Source organism: Ambystoma mexicanum, chromosome 6q (assembly GCF_040938575.1).
Source record: "Ambystoma mexicanum isolate Mex_15411 chromosome 6q, UKY_AmexF1_1, whole genome shotgun sequence".
Taxonomy (NCBI): Eukaryota; Metazoa; Chordata; class Amphibia; order Caudata; family Ambystomatidae; genus Ambystoma; species Ambystoma mexicanum.
In genome coordinates, this window is record NC_090937.1 from 18400781 (window position 1) to 18424881 (window position 24101).

The following is a 24101-nucleotide window of genomic DNA, read 5'->3' on the forward strand; positions in this document are numbered from 1 at the left end:
CATCAAGGCCAGGGGCCTTAGAGGACTTTCTACCCAGAATAATCTTGTAGATATCGTTATGGGTGAGGAGGTACTGCCATCTGCCCAAAGGACCACAACTGGCAGCTGTGCTTAGCACTCCTCCAACCACAGTGTTCCCGATATGCTCAACCCAAACATTAGCGGGTGTGCCAAGTAATCTGCGCACTGGTTGATTACCATTAATTGCCCTCCAAAATTCACATGGGTTATTGGAGGAGGCCAGATAGCTGAATTTTTGCCAACGGGCACATTCAGAGGACTACCAATGAATCTCAAGCCATAAACGATAGATGCTCTAGGCTTTATTCAACCATAGTGCACGCACAGAGGGATCCAAAATCATCCCCATAATAAGGCTTAATTCAAGACGCAAGCCTTCCTCTTGTCAGCCACAACACCGTGATGATATGGCAGTAAAATTGCTGGTCGCTTGGCGGTTGGTCTGATCTTGGTAAAGACAGAGGATACACAGGCCTCCATAATTTTGCCAAAATCCTCCAGTACCATGTACAGGTAGTCCTCTGGGTGCACTACAGCGCCCCTCCCGCAGCACTCAATAAAGTGGTGTAGGGCATGGCACAAGTGTACAGAGACCGCATCCAATCGGTGCTCAGTCCAAGAGATGCAATTATTGGTAGAATTGATCCCAAGTACTCCAGTGCTCACAGGAGCAACATGGTGCACTATAAAAGTAGTGGTCAGCACGAGAGGTGAATGATCACTCTCTAAGCGATGCAAAATACCCAGGTCCAGAACCAAATAGTAGTCATATAGCAAAAACCCATTGTCCAAAATACTACTAGATTTTGGACCAAAGCAGATACACCTCGGAGGGAAATCCGACGGAAAGGCTCAATTAATCATGGAGAAGCCATAGGTATATAATAGGTATGCCCACTCCATGCCGCGTTTACAGTGGAGGATCATAGATTATCCTCGAAGGGTGAGGTCATGGGGTCCCCCCTAATCGCACAAATACTGTGAGGACATGATCCGTGGGTTAAAATCCCTGCAAATGATGCAAGAGGAGGAGGGCAGATGATGAATCAAGGTCTCAATCTCAGACAGCACCAAGGAGAAAGGCAATGTAAATGGGGGATCATAGAGACACAGTTTTAACTGCTAGTGACGTCACAAAAACAAGTTGCATCCCACAAACCTAACAGCAAAAGGAATTGGTTAATTGAGAAAGTTTATATACGTAATCCATAGGGGTTAGTATAACCACTGGATAGCCATATCTGGTGGCTCCTCTTAGGACCACCTCTAAGTGTAAAGAATAAAAAGTTGCAGGTTAGCCTGAAAGCAATTGGCTTGTGCAACTTAGTGTGCTTAACGTGAAAGGTAGGTAGGGATTGGGCAGACAGGTCTTCTCAGCCTTGGGACCTTGGACGCTACCAGGCCATTTGAAACTGCCAAGTGAAAACAATCACGAAGGTGCTGTGTGTTCCTAACAAGTTGCCATCTCTGATCACCTAGGCCCTGAGACAGAACATTCGACTTTGAACCTGTATAGTAATTGTATCTTTCCACCCTTGGTTCGATGTGAACAGCTTTCCCCCATCTGTCTCGAAGGAATAGGCTCTGTCGTGTTCTTCCAGCTCAGGTGTGTAGGGGCCACGAAATGAAGCTCTCCTGCTTGTAATTATGAGATTTTTTGACTGTATTCCTTGTAGGTGTCTTATCGCCTTGGTGGACTGGAAACTTTCAATTGTTGCTCGTCTTTGCAGAGGCTGTGCACTGTGTCTGTGCTGGAAGCTTTGTCTGTCTGCTTTAAAATGGATCAGTCTGACAATCTCCCCCTGTGTTCTGAAGTTGGTTTTGCCTTCCCCATTGACTTCAAAGCTCCTATGGCTACCATCTTTGTTTTTATTAAGCATGAGCAAGCTAGTTGTACGAATTCTTGGCATCTGAATAATTTCGCATAGCTGATAATATACTCGTATAAATGTGCCGGGCCTCTTAACTATATGAGTCATAGGCATGTGCTTTGCGTATAAGAAAAATGTGGCCTAAGTGTCTACGTAGCATCGTTCATGAATGCCTATATGCTTCATGTCAGCTTCTTCGAGGTTACACTCTTGTTCAATCAATGGCAACTGTATCTCCTCCACATTGTCAGTTGGGTACGGTTTGAATGGCTGTCTGAGTGAATAGTGCTTCTCAAATCTGCGATACATCAACAATGGCAAGGAAGGGCTCAGGAGTCATGCACATCTCTCATTTCTCTGTCTTCAGGCTATGAGTCAGGTGGGTGGCCACGAGGGCCACACTCGGGTCTGCCTCTTAACATTATTGCTGTTTGCTTGTAATGAGGCCCAGTGTCTTTTAGACCCAGGAAAATATACCAATGTTTCAGCAACAAATGCCATCAGCATGAATTAGCACTCAAATATCAGCTGAACATATTTTCAAAATGCACTATTGTTGTTCTGAAATATGGGCTACCATTGTGAGTTCTTGTGGTCAAATATCCTAAACTCTTCCTTGTGTGCGAGCCCCCATTACTTTTATTTTTTTCTTGCACTTATTTGCAAACTTTTTCCAGTATTAGTTCCAATACACAACATCGCTCGTAACACCTGTGATGTGGCCCCCAAGAGGGCTTAAGCATCACAGGGTCATGAGCAAGTTACCTTGCTAGGTGGGCTCCACTGATTGAAGACTGTTTACAATGTATGTGTATACAGCTAGTGAATGGGAATCTCTGTATGAAATCCAGTACTTAGTCCAAATGTTATCCTTTGTTCCCACAAGAGTGACTGAAAGCCAGATGTTGACATATGTGGCCATGGCTTCTGCCTGCTGAAGAGAGTGAGGGCTTCAGAACCAGAAACAGATCTGGCTGGGGTGCAATTTATTAAAATTAGGACTTTGGACAAGAGATACAATTTAATAATTGTACTATTGAAAAGATTGGTCAGGTGGGCTGGATCTCTAAATGTTCTCTGTTAGTTAACCACTGTTCCCATCATTCAATGATTCTCCTTTTTGCTAAGTGTGGCTTGGCTTCAAGTTCCAGGACTCAGTATTGATCCATCAAGCCTCTTTCTCAGTTGAAGCTAAAAACGATGAATTGAAATTCCAGCATGCAGTGTTTCTCCTATCATTCACCTTCACAATAAGCTTTAGGCCCTCTGCTTCCAAGTTCCAGTTTGCAATGTTTCTGATCTTAATAAACTTTTCAATGTGCTCTAGAAACCACCCCCCCTTCCAGCTTGCAGCGTTTTTCCTTTCAGTCACTTCGTCATTGAGCTCTGGGACGTTTCCTTCCAAGTTCCAACTTGCCACATTTTTCCTTTTATTTGGTTCCTTACTGAGATCTGGGAACTTTCCCTCCAAGTTCTAGAGTGCATCGGTCCTCCTTTTAGTCACATTCTCATTGAACTCTGGGAACGTTCCTTCCAAGTTCCAGCAGGCAGAGGTCCTCCTTTCAGTCACTTACTCCTGAAGCTCTGGGAACATTCCATCCAAGTTCCAGCAGGCAGATGTTCACTCTCATTGAACTCTGGGAAAGTTCCCTCCAAATTCCAGCATAGAGAGTTTCTCTTTCAGTCAAGTTCTCATGGATCTCTGGGAATGTTCCCTCCAAGTTCCAGCATAGAGAGTTTCTCCTTTCAGTAACTTACTCATTGAGCTCTGGAAACCTTCCATCCAAGTTCCACCTTGTGGCATTCATCCTTTGAGTCAGTTCCTCATGGAGCGCTGGAACCTTTATTGCCAAGTTCCAGCGTGCCGTATTTCTCCTTCATGTCAGTTTCTCATTGAGCTCCGGGATTTTTCCCTCCAAGTTCCAGCATACAGGATTTCTCCTTTCAGATACTTTCTCATTGGACTCTGGGGACGTTCCCTCCATGTTCCAGCGTACAGGATTTCTTCTTTCAGTTACTTTCTCCGTGAGTTCTGGGAACTTTCCTTCCATGTTCCAGCATACAGGATTTCTCCTTTCAGTGATTTTCTCATTGGACCCTGGGAACATTCCCTCCAAGTTCCAGCATGCAGAGTTCCTCCTTTCAGTCACTTTCTCATTGAGCTCTGGAAACCTTCCATCCAAGTTCCATCTTGTGGCATTCATCCTTTCAGTCAGTTCCTCGTGGAGCTGTGGGACATGTATTTCCAAGTTCCAGGATGCTGCATTTCTCCTTCCAGTCAGTTTCTCTTTGAGCTCTGGGGACGTTCCCTCCATGTTCCGGGATACAGGATTTCTCCTTTCAGTTACTTTCTCATTGGGCTCTGGGAACGTTCCCTCCAAGTTACAGCCTGCAGAGTTTCTCCTTTCTGTCACTTTTCTGTTGAGCTCTGGGAACGTTGCCTCCAAGTTCCATCTTGCAATATTTTTCCTTTCAGTCACTTCCTCATTGAGCCCTGAGTCGTTGTGTCTGCTGAAGTGTACACTGCCAGGTCTAATTCCAGGATGCACAGGAAGCAGAGTAAGGTATGATCCCATTTTGCTCATTAAGCACTGCATGTCCTGATTCCATTGTGCCTAGCTAACACTGCAAGGCACACTTTAAAGATTAGGTAGGTTACATACTGAGTTCTATATTGAAACTGAGTGCGGTCAAGTAGCTTTGTTGTGGGATTTGAGGTTTAACTTGCATGGGAGTATTTTGAGGTTTGAGAAATATTTTATATTAATGTCTGTATTAATCTTAATGTTGCATTCCCTAGGTTTGCAGATTTTACTTGTTTATTTTTCTTTTAGTGTTGGTTGCAAGCCTAACGTTGGCATTTCCAACATTTGTAGATTTCACGTTTTTGTAGGCGGTAACATATACTCATTTAAAAATTGCTGCCTTGGTGAGATCCGCCCAGCTTTTCGCTTATAGTCTTTGACCCATGACATGCAATAGTTTAGACACATTGATGATTGATTTGTCAACTAGGAATGTACCGTACTTGTATGATACTGTGACTGTTACCTGTAGCTGTATGGTACTGTGATTCTCAACTGTACTCCTCACTCTCACCCTTCATTTAATTCATGCTCCCTTCTTACACTAATGTGTTTTGTAAAAGCTCTGTTTCAATTGGGTGCACTATCAAACAACAGTAACATCAAAATAAAAACATAGTCATAAACAGTACTTAATAAGGAAGTGCCTGGCTATGTTCAGGAAGCTTGCTTGCTGAGAAAGGAGTCTTATTCTAAGAGCAGGTTCTGGGTGTGATGCTTGGAGATTTGGAATCTTAGAATGCTGAACGAGAAAGTGCGGAGTGACATACCTCGAAATTATGTCCATTTTTCTACCATTCCACAGTATTTAATAGATTGTATTTTCTACCCTATGGAACACCTGCGCGTGGTGATGGAATTGGTTTGCTACTCACTTAGAAATGGTCCTTTAATCATTAACTGTTCATTGCACCCTTGATTGTGTGCAAAATATGACCGGAAACACTGGGCTATCCCTCTGTGACTAATGATTCTAACATCAAAGTGATTTGGTTGGATGCCAAACTGTCAGCTTAAACGGCTGAATAACCCGCTCTGCTAATGAATGGTGGCCTCTGAGAACTCAATGATATGTAGGGTCCTGATTCATGTAAAAGAAAAAGACAGGTAAAAGTCGTCATACATTTATTTAGTAACATTAGGTTTGCGAATGTATTCATAAAAGTTGAGTTAAATAGTGGGGCAGCTAGGTATGAAGGGTGAAACTGAACCTGAAGTTGTTTGGCCAAAAAAATTCTTCTGAAGAGATGAAGGTTGTTGATCTGATTTTCGGCTGGCAATATATGTCTTTGGACTGGTGACAGATTTTCAAGGTATTGACCTCCAAACCATTTCTTCTTGATCCACCAGGTGACAAGGGAGTGTTTTGATCTAGAACACAAGATCCTGATTGGCCACAAGAGGGATGGGTGCTGGCAAATGAAGAGCCAGTGTGTGTCTCTACTGGCCCTATCATCGAGTTGTTCGATCTTAAATTGCACTCTTAATTGAAAGTAAGTGCAGTTCGGAAGGTGCATGTGTTATATGATTTGTTGGTATGTGTTTTTAGAATGACATCAACAGCCTTGTTCTGTGCCATTTGGAATGCCTACTAAGAGTTACAGCTATTAAGCTGTGGTAAAATTGATCAACAAAACCAACGTGTTGCAGCGTTGAGTGGATACATATTGGGCACTGTTCTGAGTAAGCTTACGCAGGTGACCACAAGCTCTGAACAGCTAGTCTGCACAGCTCTCAACAGCTAGAATCTGTGATTTAAATGTACTTTGTTTTGCCAAAAATCACACCCAGAATATGGACTTTGTAAACCAATTGTTCCTGACTTCAGTGGTTATGATGGTTCCTTAAATATGTGGTATTTGATATAAAGCAGACCTTACTCAACGACTGAGTGCTTTACAGGGAACACTTATTGTAGAAGGAGCATCTCAAACACAAGGCACTGGGCCTCATTACAAGTATGTCGGTAAGGCAACAACTGCGCTGTTATCACTACCGGCACCAAAGCTAGTGCACCGCCATACTACGAGTTCCACTCGCGGGTGCCCTTGAAGCCACCTGGTCTGACCTGGTGGCCGTACCAGCACCCGCGAGCAGAACATGATGGTAGCACCGGTACTGTTATTAATGGTACCGGTGCTACCACCTTCCCCATTCCCTATGGGGCTCAAAGGGAATGGGGAAGTTCCGGGCCTGGCACCCGCGAAAGGGCAATTACCGAGTCCGGCTGGGCCGGAATAGCCCGGTAATTGTCCATCCGCGGGTGCCGGACCCGGGTGCGAGTTTGGAGGTAGCCTTGCCGATTTTACCGGCAAGGCTACCTCCAACCTTGTAATGAAGCCCACTGTATTTACAAGCATGTGATATGTAGAGTCCAGTCAACACCAGATTGCAGATACCAGAATGTAACGGGGAGGCACAAGGAACATGTAACCGGGACAACACAAGATATCACACTATACACTTTTTAACCTGTTTGCATCATATGTATTAAATAATTCGGCCCAGAAAGATAAAGTGATTTGTTCAAATTCAAAATGTTGTTCATCAAGTGCAGAAGCGGGGGTTAGAAGAACACTGGTTTCCAAGGTCTGCACCTTGGCCACTAGACCATATCTCTTCCCCTTTGTTGTGATGCATGGATCACAGAGAATGGTCTCTGCCTTTGCCCCATTCCTCAAAATGGACCGAATCCAGATCCATACGTAGCACTAGCAGGTTGGCCATCCCCTCTGCAGAAAGGGAACATTTGATATGAAGGGATTCCTTTTAGTTGTGAAATGCGACAACATGTATAAAGACTTTGTGGACTGTGTCTTGTGTATGACGCTAATAACAAGAAGCCTCATCTCTACACAAGGTAAACATTTGCATCTCACTTTCAGAGTAACTTCCAGTCAGGAGGGATGTCAGAGCGAAGCAGCTCTTTAAAAGAGCAAATAAAAAGTATTCAACACATTTTGAGTGAAACATTAAAATCCTACCTTGGTAAATTATCTCTAGATCGACGAAGCCATCTTGCCACCATCTGCTCTATCCTCTTTGCCTTGCGTGCTTGGAAGAGGCTGCTCTCCTGATCTTCCATTTACCTGAAAATACATTCATTAACATTGCTTGAGTATAGGGTACAAAATAAATAAGTAACCAGTGTTTACTTCTAAAATACCACTTGTTTCTTCAGAGCACACATATTCTCTTCAATATTCTAGGAGGACCACAGCCTCGGTCCTTTGCTGTGCACTCTGTTTAGAAATGCACCCGGACCTCCCGGCCCACCAAGTCCTTGATCGTTCTTCACCTACAAACCCTGCATGATATTTAGGTTTTGGCTTAGTTTACTACGATTGTTTTGCTGTACCATTTCTGCTGACGGCGGGAGTGACTGTAGAAGATTGTGCTAATCCTGTGCAGTCTGCCTGAACTACACAAGCTGCCTCAACAAGCCATAGACCCACAGCCTGATTGTTTCAGACCTTGAAACTATCACCATCATCATAGGCCTTGGCGACCCCTCGATCCTGACCCAAAACCTGTGAGTAACTTGTTTTGCAGTATATGGAAAGTGTAGGAGAAAAATGCTATGTTCCACACACGTCAGATCCCAGCATCCCACCACCGTGCGCTAAAACCACAGAGTGCAGCATAGGGTATCTGAATAATAATCTGACTCCATCAGCGCTGTGCAGCCAGTGGGGTGGCGGGCTGACAGGTGGTCCTATAGCTAAGATGCTCTTTGAATTCTGTGCTGTTGACTTAGTCTCCTCTATGTTAGTCATAAAGAAAAAAATATTTGCAATTATTTTTTTATCAGTTTTTTTATCAGAGTCCTCCAGTTACTACTATTTTATGTTGTTAAACATAAATCAATTATTGAGCTAACAAAACTGTGTATAGCTTCTATATGTATATCTGCTTGGACATTACTTTTTTTTACCCTTGAGCCCTACAAACACCATCCTGATCAGTAAGCATAGCTGAATCTGGGAGGAGGGACAGTTTTTCAACTAAAGGGTCTCCAGCCTTACACTTTTCAGATGTTTCAGGATGACTTCTGTGATCTGTCAACATTGGTTATGATGACTAGGATTTTTGGAATTTGTTGTCTAAACACCCGGAGAGCCAAAGGCTGCAGACCATTGAACTAAGGTAGTCTTCAACAAAGTATTGCTGAAGAACTGAGTTTGCTACAATTATTCTTGTCCCTATAGAACTGGCATTACATTGGGCCTCATTACAACCCAGGTGGCCACAGTATGAACTGGGCCGGTATGGGACCGGCCCCGTTCATTCCCGTGCCGCCTCATTACGCGGTCTGCTGCAGGTCCCGCTCAGGATGCCTGGCCAGACCAGGCGTCCTTAGCGGGACCCGCTAGCAGACCAGGATACTAACAACGGACCCGTCATTAACGGGCCCGTTGATAGCATCCTCCACATTCTCACTGAGCCCTATGGGGCTCAAATGGGAATGGGGATACATTTTTACCAGAGCCCAGAAAAGGGCAATTACCGGGTCCGCCAAGGTCTGCATGACCCGGTTATTGCCCTTTTCTGGGCTCCAATAAAAAATCATTACCAGTGGCAGCCGTGCCCTTAAAAAGAGCACGGCTACCGCCAGGGTCGCAGTGAGGCCCATGTGTTTAATGATTTTATTGGATGAAATTAGGTATACAAGGCAAATAATACAAACATCATAAGTCAAGAAAAGCAGCAGATGTATGACCAGGGAAACAAGATAAAATAAGCCAAGTAACCTTATATCATATAGTTTCGAACAGTACTACTAATGTTTGTATCTTGAGGGGGGAAACACATTACAGACAACACGACACAACACCAAACAGACAGAACACCAACAAGAGGAAGAGAAAAGGGAAGGGGAAGAAGAGTAGGGTACAAATATAACATGTATTGTGAAAGGATAGTGATTCACAAGTTACTGATGAGAGTCTACACGGATAAATATTCATTGAATAATTGCCATTTCAACTGATACTTATTTAGTAAGTCAAGGGTGGATGCATTACAGCCTTTCATTCTATGGATATTGCATATAGAATTCCACCAAAATTTATAATGAATTTGACTTCGATTTTTCCAATTGGTTGTGATATTTTGGATTGCTACCATTAAGCACAAATCAAACAGGCACCTAGCATATTTGTTGATGGAAATATTATGTAGCAAGGAACTGCCTAAAATAAGAAAATTAAAACAGAAATCCAAAGAAAGGTAAAAATACACTTGATGGTGTTCCAAAACAGCTTCACATATTGGCATTCAATAAACATATGCTTGAAGGAACCTTGAACCTGTAAGCAGCTCCAGCAATTATCATTCTGTAATAAAGCACATTTAAAAAGACATACAGGGTTGATAAAGTCTCTGTGATGAAAAAAGAATAATGTTTGGATAAGACTTGCAGAAGTGGTAATTTTATAAATACACTGCCATTGGGAGGGCCAGCAAAGCTGATGGTCCAACAGTAAGCAATCTCTTCTCCAGTCATTGTGAAGACATTGAATCCTGGAGGTAGGTGAAGCAATTAATAGGATGTTTTAGTAGATAGCCGAAGTCGTATTAGAGTTGAGCATATGAAGCAATCTTAGCGCATTAGGATTATTGGAACTATACATCAATATCTCACAATGTTCTACAATTGCAGCAATAATTGTAAGAAATTGCATCAGGGAAGAGCCAGGCATATGGAATTTGGCAATAAATTCATTGAATGTAATGGGAATACCACATTTAAATAGTTGATTACAAAATTTTATTCCCTTAAGAGAGCCACGGCTTCCAGAAAATGGATTTACCTTTGATTTTAATCAGGGCGTTAAGCCAAATGAGGGAGATATAAATGAGGATTGTTTAGCTTTGGATGGGAACATAAATAACCTAAGAGAGAGGATGGATTGACGAAAACAGGAGTATTTAGTAAATTTACTTTCCCTTTAATGAGGTAGAGGTCAGCGAGGGACAATGGGGAAGCCATAACCCTCTCCATTCTCCAGGCAAACCCAGCTAGGCACTTGAAATGATATATCCTGAAAGAACCACCACTGTGTCTGCTTAACAGTAAAGGCTAAATGATTTTTTTGAAATCAGGGAAACCTACCCCTCCCTGGGAACGGGATCTTTTAAGCTTACCAAGCGAAATTCTATGTTTCTTTCTCCTCCATAAGAATTTATTAAGACAGGAAAATATAGATTTGAAGAAAGAAGGAGAAAGAGGAATATGCAGCATATAGAGAAGATAAAGTATTATGGGGGGATTATCATCTTAATCGATTCCAGTCTACCCCACCAAGAGAGATAAAGGGGGGGACCAAGAGAAACTAGCTCTTTGACTCTGGCTAATGTACTATCTGAGTTATGTTTGCGAATACTATTGATGGAAGCAGAAATATAGATACCTAAATATTTGAATCCTAGGGGACACCATTTCATGGCTAGAGTACTAGTGTGAAACGGGGTGCAATGAGTGTTGAGTGGAAGAATCTCCGATTTGTCAGTGTTGAATTTGTAGCATGACGCATCAGAAAATCTAGATATGTTATTAAGTAAATGTTGTGTATTTTGCTGAGGGTTTTTTAAGAATAAAAGTATATCGTCAGTATAAGCCGCTATTTTGATATGTAAATTGTCAAATGAAATTCCTAAAATATTATCATTTTGATGTATGGCTTAGAGAAAGGGTTCTAACGCTAGACTAAAGAGTATAGGAGATAGTGGGCAGCCCTGACGCGTTCCTCTAGATTAGGGGAAGAAGCAGGATAATTGACCATTTCCAAAGACTGCAGTTTTGGGATTGGAATAAAGGATCTTAATCATAGATAGAAAAGGAGCACCAAACCCATGCCATTTGAGCGCTTGGAACATAAAGTCCTATTCAACTCTATCGAAAGCTTTTTCAGCATCGAGAGCTATTGCAGCAAAGGGGTCACTTGATTTGTTTAAGATGTCAATGATGTCTAAGAAAAAGGCTAATATGGGAGGAGGACACTCTGCCTTTTACATATCCCCCTTGGTCTTGCTTAAGGAGATTGGGTAGGAAAGGGAGGACTCTGTTGGCAAGAATTTTAGCATAAATCTTGCAGTCAGTATTAATAAGGGAAATTGGACGGTAGTTTTGGGGGAGTTCTAGATCTTTATCGGGTTTAGGGAATACTATTAGCATAGCTTCTGAAAAAGAACCTTGGGCCATGTTATTTAAAATGAAAATACATTTTTTAATTTTTTTTTTTAAAGCGCTCACACAGCCCGCAGGCATCGAGGCGCTGTTACAGGAATTGTTTGTTTTGTATTTGCATAATTGTTTTTCTCTTAGCTGCGTATTTATAACATGCTTAAACACCCAGAGGTTTCTAAGCACAGACCCGAGGATCAAACATGTGTTGCTTCGTGTCGTCTTGCTTCCAAGGCACGCACGTTGCCGCTGACCTTTCCTCCCGAGACAAGTTTGTTGAGTTTAGGGATTAATAGATTGGAAAAATGGGCAATAAAATCAATGGGAAAGCCATCGTCCCAGGGGCTGTACCTTTTTTTAGGTTTCTAATAGCTAGATGTATTTCAAGGGGAGTAATTGGAGCACTGAGTGAAGAGAAGTCGGTTTGAGGATAGGAGTTACGAGGTATGTTATATAAGAAGTCATTAATAGCGGGATTATCAGGAGGGGCTTCGGAAGTATATACATTGGAGTAGAATTTCTTGAAGGCATGCACAATTTCTTTATGAGAAAATGTCCTACTTCCCAAGTGATCTTTAATAACAACAATTTTGGTTTTCTCCTTCTTAAGTTTAAGGTAAGAAGCCAATGTTTTACTGGTTTTATTGGAAAATTGGTATATTTTGACTTTGTATTTAAGAAGATTAGAACAGGAATATTGTATAATAATTTTATTGTATTGAAATCTTAGTTTCAAAATGTCCTTAAGGATTATGGAAGAGTTTGTGCAGGCAAATTGAATTTCTAGGGGTTTAAGCCATTTGAAAATGGATTCAGATTCAGAATTAAGTGTTTTCTTCTTGTTAGGTACAAAAGAAATAATATGACCTCTAAGGACTGCTTTGTAGCAGTCCCAATTATTGGGGATAGAAGTGATCTGATCTTTATTTTCAGAGAAAAAATGATTATATTGTTGTGTGATAAATTGTGTAAATTTTGCGTTCTGAAGCACCTGTGTATGAGCTCGATACAAATAAAATATCATATCATATCATAAACGATGCATCATTTAATAGACTGGTATTAAATCTCCATCTGCAAGAGTTGTGAGAGGTTATTGTGGTAGCAATTTGAATGTGCACTGGAGCATGGTCAGAGATTGTAATGGATTCTATCTCGGCATCAAGTAAAAGGATTACCATAGATTTAGGGATAAAAATATAATAAGCCATGATTGTGGGGTATAGAATAGAAGGTAAATTCTGAGTCAGTTGGATGTAGGATTCGCCAAGCATCGCAAAGGCCTGTTTCAGATATAAAGTTAATACATTGTGTATGGGATGTAGTGTTAGTATATCGCACATTGGATTTCCTGTCCAGAAAGGGGTCTATGACTTAGTTACAATCTCCACGTACAATCAAATTAAGGGGGTTACGAAGTAGTATATGTTTTCCGAGTTGTTTCCAAAAGGAGGGATCTGCAGAGGTAGGTCCATATACATTAAGAATCATATAGGTTGTGGATTCGACTAATATGTTAAGAATAACCCATCTCCCTGACTGATCGGATCCCGTAGACATAACTTTACTTTTGAGGGTTTTGTTAATAAGTGTGATTACACCATTTTTTATCCATTGGCTGCACTGAAAAAAACCTGACCCACCCAATGTCGCTTAGGTTTTGCTGCTTCATCTGCAGGAGATGTGATTCCTGTATACAAGCTATAAAGGGCTTCAATCTGTTGAGGTGTGAAAGGTCTTTTTGTCTCTTAATGGGATTATGTAATCCTTTAACATTCCAGGAAACAATACTGAGAGGCATCAATCAAGAAAAAAGATACATATGCATTAACATGAACAGTAATTCAAATAAAGCAGTAACTGTAAAGCAGAAAATCTTGTTAGCAAGTAAAAAAATATAAGTACCCAACAAGGCGAGGGACAACATGAATGGAGTGAGACATAAGGAAGGGGGTAACAAACAATGAGGACATGAAGATTGGTAAAAAAAGAGTTATAGTCAAAAAAGATCACAAGAAAAGTGGCGAACAGGAACCAGCCACACCAATCCATGTCCAAAAATTAAATGATGGGGCAAGGAGAGCCAAGGAAGAGAAGAAAGGATGGGCCACCATTCTCTGCTCCGATGAAGGATATTCAATTTCAAAATGAAGAATGCAGGTGGTTGTAGAATTAATTCATGTGATGGGGTTGGAAGTATCCATAGCAGACCTTTTGTGAGATTGGATGTATTGTCTTAGATCTGTTGTTTTTTGAAATGTTGAAGTCTGCCCATTTAACGTAACTTTCAGGGTAGCAGGGTGGATAACGCCATATCTGGCATTTAATTGCTTAAGAGCAGGTCGGAAAGTCAGAAGGTCTCTTCTTCTTGCAGCCGTTATCTTGGAAACATCTTGTGTGATACAAATTGTTTTACCTTCCCATGTAGCTGTTGGAGTTGTCTAACTTTTTGCATGATGATGGTGATGTGTGTGAAATCTAGGAGAGCTAAAATAAGGGTTCTGGAAGGACTGCGAGTACTGGAGGATAAGTTGCTGGGGCCAATTCGATGAGCTCTCTGGATGTTGAGTTGCACAGAGAGTGGTAGGCTGAGAATTTGAGGAAGAAATATATATAGGAAGGCAATAGGATCAACTCTTTCAATTCCTTCTGGAAGTCCTACAATGCACAGGTTATTTCTTCAATTTCTGTTTTAAAGGTTGTCAGTCTGTTTTTGAAGGTAGACAGCCTGCGTTTCTGAGTTAGTAATCTTATTAGTAATATCTTCTGCGTTGCTAACTCACATTTCGACTTCATTCATGCGAGCTTCAAAAACAGAGTGAAACATCAGGGTGATTCAGAGATAACAAAAATAGGAATTACTTCATTCCCTAACTGTTATGTCAACATTATCATATCAAACTACAGACGGTTCTGAGGAGAAACACTAAGCGTTTATGTCTAGACAGCAGACCTTGAGTGCTCAAAAATCTAGGATGCATTTGCAGAGGCTGTGGTATGTAAATTGGGTGTAATGGTGCAGTGTTCTGTTGTTTTGCCATCTGCAGGAAGGGGTGTTGGCTTTGTTTGTTTGCATGTAACATGTTTGAATTTAGATAACGGGTAGTTAGTGAGTGGGGTGAGCATAAACTGGAGTGAGACATTAGCAAGAAGATATATTTTCATTGCCCATATTACACAGATTCTTGATACTAAGTGAATAAAACGATTTTAAAACATTGTTTTATTTAATGGCCAATTTTGATAGACCACTCGGAGACCGCTCTGAGTGGTCTTTCTAATCCTCACTGTCAACCCCAGCTCGCACGGGTTGACAGGCACGGCGGGACCGGAAGATGAAAGTCGCTGGTGAACCAGGTAAGTGTTTGGTGAATGTTTTTTTTATTGTTTTGTGTGTGGTTGAGTGTATATGCATGTGAGTGTGTCTGTGTGTGTCTGTGTGTGTGAATAATGTTTGGGGCGGGACGCAGAGGGGGTAAATGAAAGTGTGTGTTTGTCTTTAGTGGGGGTGGGATGGGAGAACGGCTTTTGGCTGGGATGAGGGCGCAGTTGGAGGAACGAAACTTCTGAGTGACGGAGGGGTGGGGACAGGCCAGAGATTGGATTTACAGGGGGGGTATAGGGCTCTGGTTTTGAGCTTGAGAGGTGGGGGAGTAGAATGTGATCATTCGGCATTTTGAAGACTGCACGAAATCGGCCAAAATAAATAAGTCTTTTTTTGTGTTCAGTCTTCAAAATGCGGAATTTTCACATAGAACCAGATTCTCGAATGGCAATCACAACATGGAGCAGTGTATGGTGTAGCACCTAGAGGTGAGGCAAGCATGTGACACTAGGGGAGAGATATGGTGTGATTGGCCATGTGTACACAGCAAGACTAGAATTCTGTTGGACAAATGGGAACAAAGGTCACATTGTGGTGGCAGAGAGGAGCCGGAATGCCATTCCTGAGTGTTTATCCACAGCTCAAGCGCTAAATATCTAGCAAGTGCTCGGTTTTAGCTGCCGGTTTGCACAAGATGGTAATCGGACCTTGGTGTCTGCGAGGTGACTTGGTCAGTTGGGCATTAAAAAAACGGGTCTATAGTGTTTACCTGAAGCAAACGAGATCCTGGATTGTATGCATTACCGTGTGCAGAGTGTTCAAGAAGTTAGACACCATGTTGAAGAAAGCTGTTCCTCCATGCCTCTGTCATTTGGTCTCTAGTAGCACGCCATCACTGTATCGCATGGCTCATCTTGGTTGGTATTGGATGAGATGTTCTTGGATGAATTCAGCTCCACGGTCCCGAAGGGTTCAGTGGATGATTTAATGTGCTTTGAAATGTATTCTTTTTTTTAACCGGTAGCCAGTTGAGTGCTCTTAGGGCTTTTTTCCCACATCTCCAGTCAGAGTAGTAGTCTTTCTGCTGTCTCCTGGATGCACTTACGTTTCTTAGCAAGGAAATTAGGCTGTTGGCATAGTCTATTCTTTTTTTTTTTTTAAACAATTACATGTTGTGTGCATGAAGGTGAGGAATGGCATTATTCGTCTGAATGAGCAATGTTGGGGACGCATTTATTTACTAAAGTGCTGCTTTGCCATTCCAAAGGAAGTCTTTTGTCCACAAGGATCACATGGTTCTGAATCACTTTTGTGGTTTTTGGTCAAGTGCCCATAATGTATTAGTGCTTCCAGTGTGGCACCGGGTGAAACTATCATAATTTTATCTTGTCCGGTTAGGTTTTACGTGGTTAATCATCATGAAAGTGCTCTCTTGTCTGAGGCTGCTGTTCAGCGCAGCGTTACTTTGCTTGCTGCTGGTCACGTTAAAAATGATTTTTGTGTCATAAATGTATTGTTAGCAGGTTAAACTGTTTTTAATGAGCCTCATAATTGCAAACCTGTATACAGTGAAAAGTAGGGGTGATGTGCTTGGTCCTTGCAGGACTCCACTTGTATTTCTGCGTGAGTGGGATCTGAAAATGTGAGGCCAGGTGATTTATTTTCTTTCCTTGGGAAAAGATCTCATTCACTCTACCACTGTGCTGTCTAGACCGACTTCTTCCACTCTCAGTATTAGTGATCTGTGGTTGATGGTATGAAATGCCGCTGAGATAGCTAGGAGTATAAGGGCTGCAGTGACATTACCATAAGCAATGATTTGAATGGCATCCCAAATGGATAGGAAAGCAGACTCTTTTCCTCTCCTTGGTCTGAATCCCTCATGCCCATGGTCTAGGATGTATTTGAACAAAATGTTCCAAGATTTGTCTGTATACCTAGATTTTTACGATTTTAGCTGGGTACGGTAAGTGAAGATCGATTGGCAGTTAGAGAGGTTCTCTGGTTTTGCTATAGTGTTTTTGAGGAATGCTTGAACATTCTGTCTAGAAAGATCTTGGTACAATTACTGTTTCCAGTGAAGTACTCATCATTTTGTGAAAGTAGAGTGCTAGGCTCTCTTTCATAAGGATGTTTTTGTAGATGTCCGAAGCTCATGGGTATGCTTGGGAACTGGCTTTATTGCTCGACTTCACCTGCTTTTTAAAGTCTGCTTCTATGATTAACTTAAATCATTTGAGCGATGGGGTTATAATCGACTTGGGAAGGGCTTCAACTTTTCCATCGATATGTGCTTCGTATCTGGTTTGCTGGATATTTTTCTCCCTAAAAAGAAAGTAATTGGTGATATCATTGCAGAGTTTATGCAAGGATGTGGGTGTCTTGATGTGGGCTAAAATCAATCTTAAATTCTTATCACTAGTTTTAAGTCTACAGTAGCCTTACAGCGAAACATGCCTGTCTCTTATGCTGAAGGTATTCTGATCAGATATGTGAACATATGTGCTATGAAAACCCTTCCCTTGTCTAAATCTTCTGGGGATTTGCGCTTTAAATCATGAACCATTCTGAAAACTAATTTCTAGTATCTCATCTGACTTTATGCATTGCGATCTGGCTTTCAGACCTCGACAGAATACACTGATCTAGCGATGCTTTAAGTGGTGACACAAGCTCCTTTCCCGGATATTGGCTAATAAGTAGGCTTGATTCAAAAGAAGCATATCCAAAGCCAATAGTATTAGCTTTTGCTGCAAGCCGCTTCCCCAATGCCAGGCACAGCTAGTTGGGAGGCGGCCAGTGAAGCCAAAGAAAGGATCAGGGATAATGAAATCCCTTACTGTGGCGTATCACATGAATGTAGGGACAGGGGGGCGGGGGGTTGTAATAAGGTAAGCAGCATACTGTAAACAAAAATAGCATTGGAAAGAAAAGATGTCTTCTTTAATTTGTGAGATGTTTGTTTGTTGAAGGGTCAGGGTGTGGTGGTGTGTGTGTGTGTTTTCTATTAATGGTTTGAGTGGGTTGCTGGATGACCGTGTGTCTGGATGGAAGAGTGAGTGAGTTGATGAATGAATGAACAGGCCAGTGGGTTGATGAGTGGGTGGATGCAGATGATGGGCTGCTTTGCAAAGCGATTTTCAATGAGATTGCGCTATTGTAAAATGCTTTTGTAAGTCATGCCCAATGAGTCTTTATCCAGGGCAAACTTTGGGAAGGTTGACACAACTATATTTACGTTACTAGAAGAGTGTTGTATGATATAAGGGCGCCATATTAATACCAACATGAAAGAAGTTTTGACTTGGAACACCCCCCAATTGCAGTTTGCCGTCTTCAAATGCCAGATATTCAGCAGTAAATATTACTGTAGAAAGTAATGGAACGTGCATCACATTAACTACGACCCAATGATAGAGCAGGTTAACAGACAGAGAGGAAGGTTTGAAATGAAAAATATTCGATCACATAAACACAGTCAAAATGTTAATTCCTCCTACACTCATCTTATTATTTGATTCTTCACGCATACATGCGACAACAATAATTTGTAATAAATTGCAAAATCTGTCAACACATTTAATTTGGGGGTGGAAATCAATTTGTATTAGTTGGACAAACTTTCTAAGACTATTAGGAAGGAGGGGCTAGATGGTTCTAATTGTAGATATAATTATTAAGAAGATTAGGGGTTTGCTCGATCACAAAAATAGCAAATCCTTGACTATCCAGTTTTATAGGGAAATGGCTGTCCCAGACATTACTGGTTACACTGAAGACTTTAGCCACATTTTACCATGATTGGTCTGAATTATAAAAGATCATCGGGATCTCCTATCCAAAGAACAACTTGCCAATATGGAATACGTTTTTTTTTTTGGCCCAGTGATTCAAGACTTTCTTTTCATATCATGTAAAGAAAAGAGAGTGTACTATTTAAGACACCTTGAGGCTCATTACGAGCTTGCCAGTATTCTCGCGGTAAATCTACAAGAATACCAGCAAATGGAATTACCAATACCACCACTTTGTCAGACAGTATTACCACTGGAGGTATTACCTCCTGCGGGAATACCACCTGATTACAAGTAGCGGTTTGTAGTTGTTAATCACCATTTAATGGAGTGCATAAGACTCTGTTGTAGATTTTTGCTGGTAGGACCACAGCTGGTATTACCAAATGGTAATACCAGTATTTCTGGAGGTAAAGTGGGGAACTTACCTCCACTTTACTGCCAAAAATTACTGGTATTACCATTCGGTAATGCCAGTGGAGGTAATACCGGCAAACTTTGTAGTTTCGCGGTGCAAGAAAAATTGAGGTATACAGTATTAGCTCCACTTTTTTCCTGCACTGCCAAACTCGTAATGATCCCCCTTGTGTATGATCACCAGTCGAAGTGATTAGAACCATTGCAATCATTAGCTCATTCCAAAATCAGTGCAACTGAGAGTTTCTTTTCAGAAGAACGAAGTTGACATATTTTCTCTTCTGGACCAGTCATATCAATCATTCATCGAGGATTGGAACAATGCTGACCCAGAGAGTGAAACGAGTAGATGGTCATTTTTTCAACATATCATCACTGGAAGCATTGACTCAGAATTACACAAAGGAGCTGTAACAACTGTGAAAGATTTGAGAATACAGACTGACCTGATCTGAAGCTGATGAGTAGTAAGTCCTCTGAAAGATGATTAAGGACGAAGCCTTGATAAACACTCGCCTTCTGAAAATGAAATGTTGGAGGAGAGTAATCACCAGGCTATGCCCAGAAATAGGGGAAAACCACTGTGGAAAAAAGAACCTTAGTTCCGTTGTACAATCCAGCTTCTTAGATGCGGTCTTTCAGTCCATAATATGAGTTGAAGGTCCTTGACGAAGGATGTGAATAATGGGGCAGGCTGCAGGTCTTAGGTACAAGAGAATGACAGAAAGAGAGCCCTGCAAAGGAGCGGGAGAAATTGAGAGAGACGAGAAGCCAAAGTGAAAACCGAGAAGTGAAAGTAGAACAGAGAGTGAAACGGGAAGAAAGCCGAGCAGAAAAGAGCTAGCGCTAAAGAGGAAGTAAAATCCCAAGCAGCTCCAACAAGAGGAAATGTGACTGGCTGCGAGAAGCCCGACCCAGCGTAGCCGTGTCAGAGGGAAGACATAAAGGGAAGGCGGGTACCATTGGTACCGTACCAAGGGAGGCGGCTTCGAGAAGGGAGAAGGCCGACCCAGCGGAGCTGTGAATCCAAGGAGCAGCAAAGGAAGGTGATTTAGGAGCCTGCACCCCAGCGAGGAAGCGAGGGAAAGCAAAGTCAACCAACAAGAGGGCATAGAAACAAGAATAACGGGGCAAAGCAATGCAGCAGGCGAAGCTCCTAGGCCTCTTCAGTCAGCTGTGAGCAGTGTAACGTCGCCATGGCGATGGACAGCGGTGGCCATCTTGGGGGAACGCTAGAACGCTGCTCGGAGTGACAAAAGTACCTTTGATGAAATGCCATCTTGAGTGGGAATAGATTCCATTTGGGTGTCTTCGCCTACATCATTGCGTGAGGGAGTTGAGAGATCCTGCCCAAGGCAGACTAAAGCATAGGTTGATGATATTCATATATACTAGCTGCATGTTCAAAGGTGACCAGACTTTGGAGTCGAGTGAGTATGTGTATGAAAAAATGCTTTGGCCAGACAAATGAGGTGAGTCTCTCCTTTACCATTTTTGCTGAGAAAGATATGCTCAAACCAAACATTTGTATTTTTGTTATGTTGGTTGCTCGTTATATTATCTGTAAAGATTGTCAGCTGAATTTGAGGATTAGCTAAATAAATGATCACAAGTTATCACAATTTATGGCTTTACATGTTAAACTGATGGAAATAGGAGTTGGGGTGAATCATTTTTAGTTTTGGGAGCTTTAAACTACATAGGAGGAGGGTGGCAGTTTACGAAGAGCCTTAGCTGGGAGCCCTGGAGTTCCAGATGAGAGCAAAGGAGTGATCAGACCAAGAGAGAGGTCTACTGAGGGGGCTGGAAAGAGGGAGAGGTCATCTGAGATGAATGCATCCAGAGTGTGCCCAGCTGAGTGAGATTAGCCAGAGGGAAGAATGGTGAAAGAGAAAGAGTCACAGAGGTTGCGGAAGGTTAAGACTGTATCAGGAGAGTCAAGATGAATAGTGAAGGAGGAGAAGCTTAGCGGTAGATGTCAGGAGAGAAGAGGTGAGGTTGTCCCACTCCGATAGGAAGAGTGGGACCAGCCCAGAGGTCCTGTAGATGGTAGTGAGAGTGATCAACAGGGTAGGAGAGATGCAGAGTTTGCAGACAAGACATTCAAAGGAGGAGTAGGATTCAATGGGTATTTATTTATTTTTATTTATTTATTTAGATTTATATAGCGCGCAAGCTGCCCACGGGCATTGAGGCGCTGTTACTTGTGAGAGCTTAGTTACAGAGGTACAGGAATGGTAGCAGTTGTTGGTACATTATAAGTATTACAGACATAATACAATACTTACAGCTTCTGCGATTGGTCATTACATTCCAGCTTATGCAGTGGGTCAAAATGTATAGTATTCATGCTGATGTGAGGGACCTTATGTGAAGAGGATGGTTTTCATAGCTTTACGGAAGGCGATGAGGGAGGCCTCACCTCGGATAGTGGGGGGTAGGGCATTCCAGTGTGTGGGTGCAAGATATGGGAAGCTGGAACCCCCCGCTCTGGCTCTTTTTACTAGTGGCACATAGAGCATGTTGGTATAGGGTGATCTGGTTGGCCTTGTGGAGGAGACAGGGTGGATCCTTTCGGAGAGGTAAGCGGGAGCAGTGAGGTGAATGCACTTGTGGGTCAGTGTAAGAGCTTTGAAGACGATTCTTTCCTTAATTGGGAGCCAGTGGGCTAGTTTTCTGGCCTCCGAGATGTGTTCTCTTTTAGCAATGCCTTGGGCTGCACGGAGAGCACTGTTCTGTATGACTTGTAACCTTTATATGACAAAGGCAGGGATCCATTCTGGGAAAACAAGGGCCACTCTACCTCCAGGCCGATTAGGCCTGGACTTGGAGAGGAGCTTGTAGCCCTCAGGAATTAGAGTGTCAAAAGCAGTGACAGAGCTGGCATTGAACCATGTCTTGGTGGGCGTGAAGACGTCAAGGTCAAAGTGTTGAAGAAGGTGACATATGTCAGAGGAGTGTTTAACAGCAGAGCGAGAATTGAGGGTAGCTAAGTGAAGCTGGTTGCCCCCTTTAAAGATTTTCTGCGGAGGGGTACAGGGACAAGGTACCACTGCCAAACAGGGCAAGAAGGCAAGGGGGTGGAAGAAGGATGAGTGGCAGGAGAAGGGAGGTAGTTAATGAGAGATGTACGACGCCTGTCAAGAAGGAGGAGGTTGGCTGGGAGCCCAGGGCCATGATAGTGCCATTGGAGTAGACATTGATGATGCAACTGGATGATGGGAAGTGTGCCAACAACACAACCCATCTGGTACCACCATTGAGGACTGAAGATGAGAAAGGAGAGAGGACAGAAACCATATGGGGAGTCCATAGGTTCAGAGAGGGAACAACAAAGATAATGTCAGTAACAGCCTGCCTGAAATAAGCATTGACAAAGGTGTTGGCAATGGGCAGACCTGGGTTCGAGACCAGGAGACACTTCTTAAACGTTTTCCTTCCGGTTTCGAAAGAGGAGGAGGATTGGTAATAGAGAAGCAGTTAGCATAGATAGGGGAGATAGAGAGCACCATAGGAGAGGGGGGATAGAAAGGATGCCCAGGGGATGGAGAGAGACAGAGGGCTGCACAGTGCATGATGGATCTCACCAGGTGGCCTAGCAGCCACGTAGGCACAGATGAAGCAGGTACTTTAGACAAGATTTAACAAGGGCAGCAGATTAAAAAATATCCAGAATTTGAGTTCCAAGAAGCAGGGAAAATGCAGCAATTCAGTACGGGCAACAGATGATTAAAAATACCCAACACAACAAAATAGAACACAGATGAAAAATGGCAGCATTTTAACAGAGTACAGGACAGGTTTTAAAAAGAAATACCCAGATAATAGTCCAAAGGGTAGGAAAAATGCAGCAATTCAGTACGGGCAACAGATGATTAAAAAACACCCAGATTTGAAAATCAAACACAAATGAAGAATGGCAGCGTTTTAACAGGGCAACAGGTTGTAAATACACCCAAAATGTGTGTTTCGAGAAAAAACAAGGAAATGCAACAATTCAACATGGGCTACAAATGCTTCTCCGTGAGTAGTGAGCAAACCTAAATGCTGACAGAGTTGGCAGATAGGAAGCTGCGACTATAGTGTACGCGGGGAACAGTAGCAGTGATTTGAACACAGAAAACATGAAGTCAAGTGTGGTACAGCTAGATCATTGCTAGCTTCCGTGAGAGTATACGACTGAGATTGGGTAGTTAATATGGAGTGAGGATCGGATATCAATAGATCAATAGAAGGCTAAGTAGGAGTCAGGTAACGTATAGTGGAGAGAGTAAAGTGGAGAGAGTAAAGTTCCAAACCGGTCCGGGAAGCCCACCAAGTGAGGGAAGGCCAGTAGAGGGAGGGCGCACCTAGGCAAAGACGACATGGTGCACAGAAAGTCGTGGCACAGTCAAAAATACTGCAAGTGCAGAGACATGTGCCATTACAGCCAGCAGCGATGGGCGGGGGGTTTAAAGAATACAGTAGTCTTCCAGTGAAAAATGTGTGTCTCTTGTGTTGAATGTAATCTGTTCAGAAATGGGAACGTACGCGTTATAAAATCTTTCCTTTTTCCTCATCAGCATCCGGGAGTTTGGGATCATTTGGAAAACGCATTGCTGGCTGTCTCCCACCTGACGTCATGCATCATAAGTTGTGGCCTCCAGCACACAAGATGGACTCTTACTGGGGATGTGTTAAGGGGTGACAGAGCCTCCTTGTGTCAGATTGTTGAACCACTTATTGATAAGGTGTACATTTTAAAGCAAGTTTTGGCAAAGCAAGAGCATTGGCCTTTACTGCAGGCTGCCTCCCAAATCCCTGACTCGGCATAGTGGATAGCCGGCCGGAGAAGAGGCCGGAGAAAAGAGGAGGGATACTGAAATCTCGTCCTGTGGTGCATCGCATGAATATTTCGACCTG

The 24101-nt window shown here is 42.5% G+C and overlaps 1 protein-coding gene across 2 annotated transcripts in view; it reads right to left on the reverse strand.

Annotated features, from left to right (window-relative positions):
* The window catches only part of FRMPD1 (FERM and PDZ domain containing 1), a 1388071-nt gene that overhangs the window by 940105 nt on the left and 423865 nt on the right, over positions 1–24101 (reverse strand). For both annotated transcript variants that reach the window (XM_069630382.1, XM_069630381.1), the window contains exon 2: positions 7462–7566. In XM_069630382.1, coding sequence (XP_069486483.1) covers positions 7462–7562 — 101 coding nt within the window. In that variant the 5' untranslated portion in view covers positions 7563–7566. The remainder of the gene's footprint in view (positions 1–7461; positions 7567–24101) is intronic.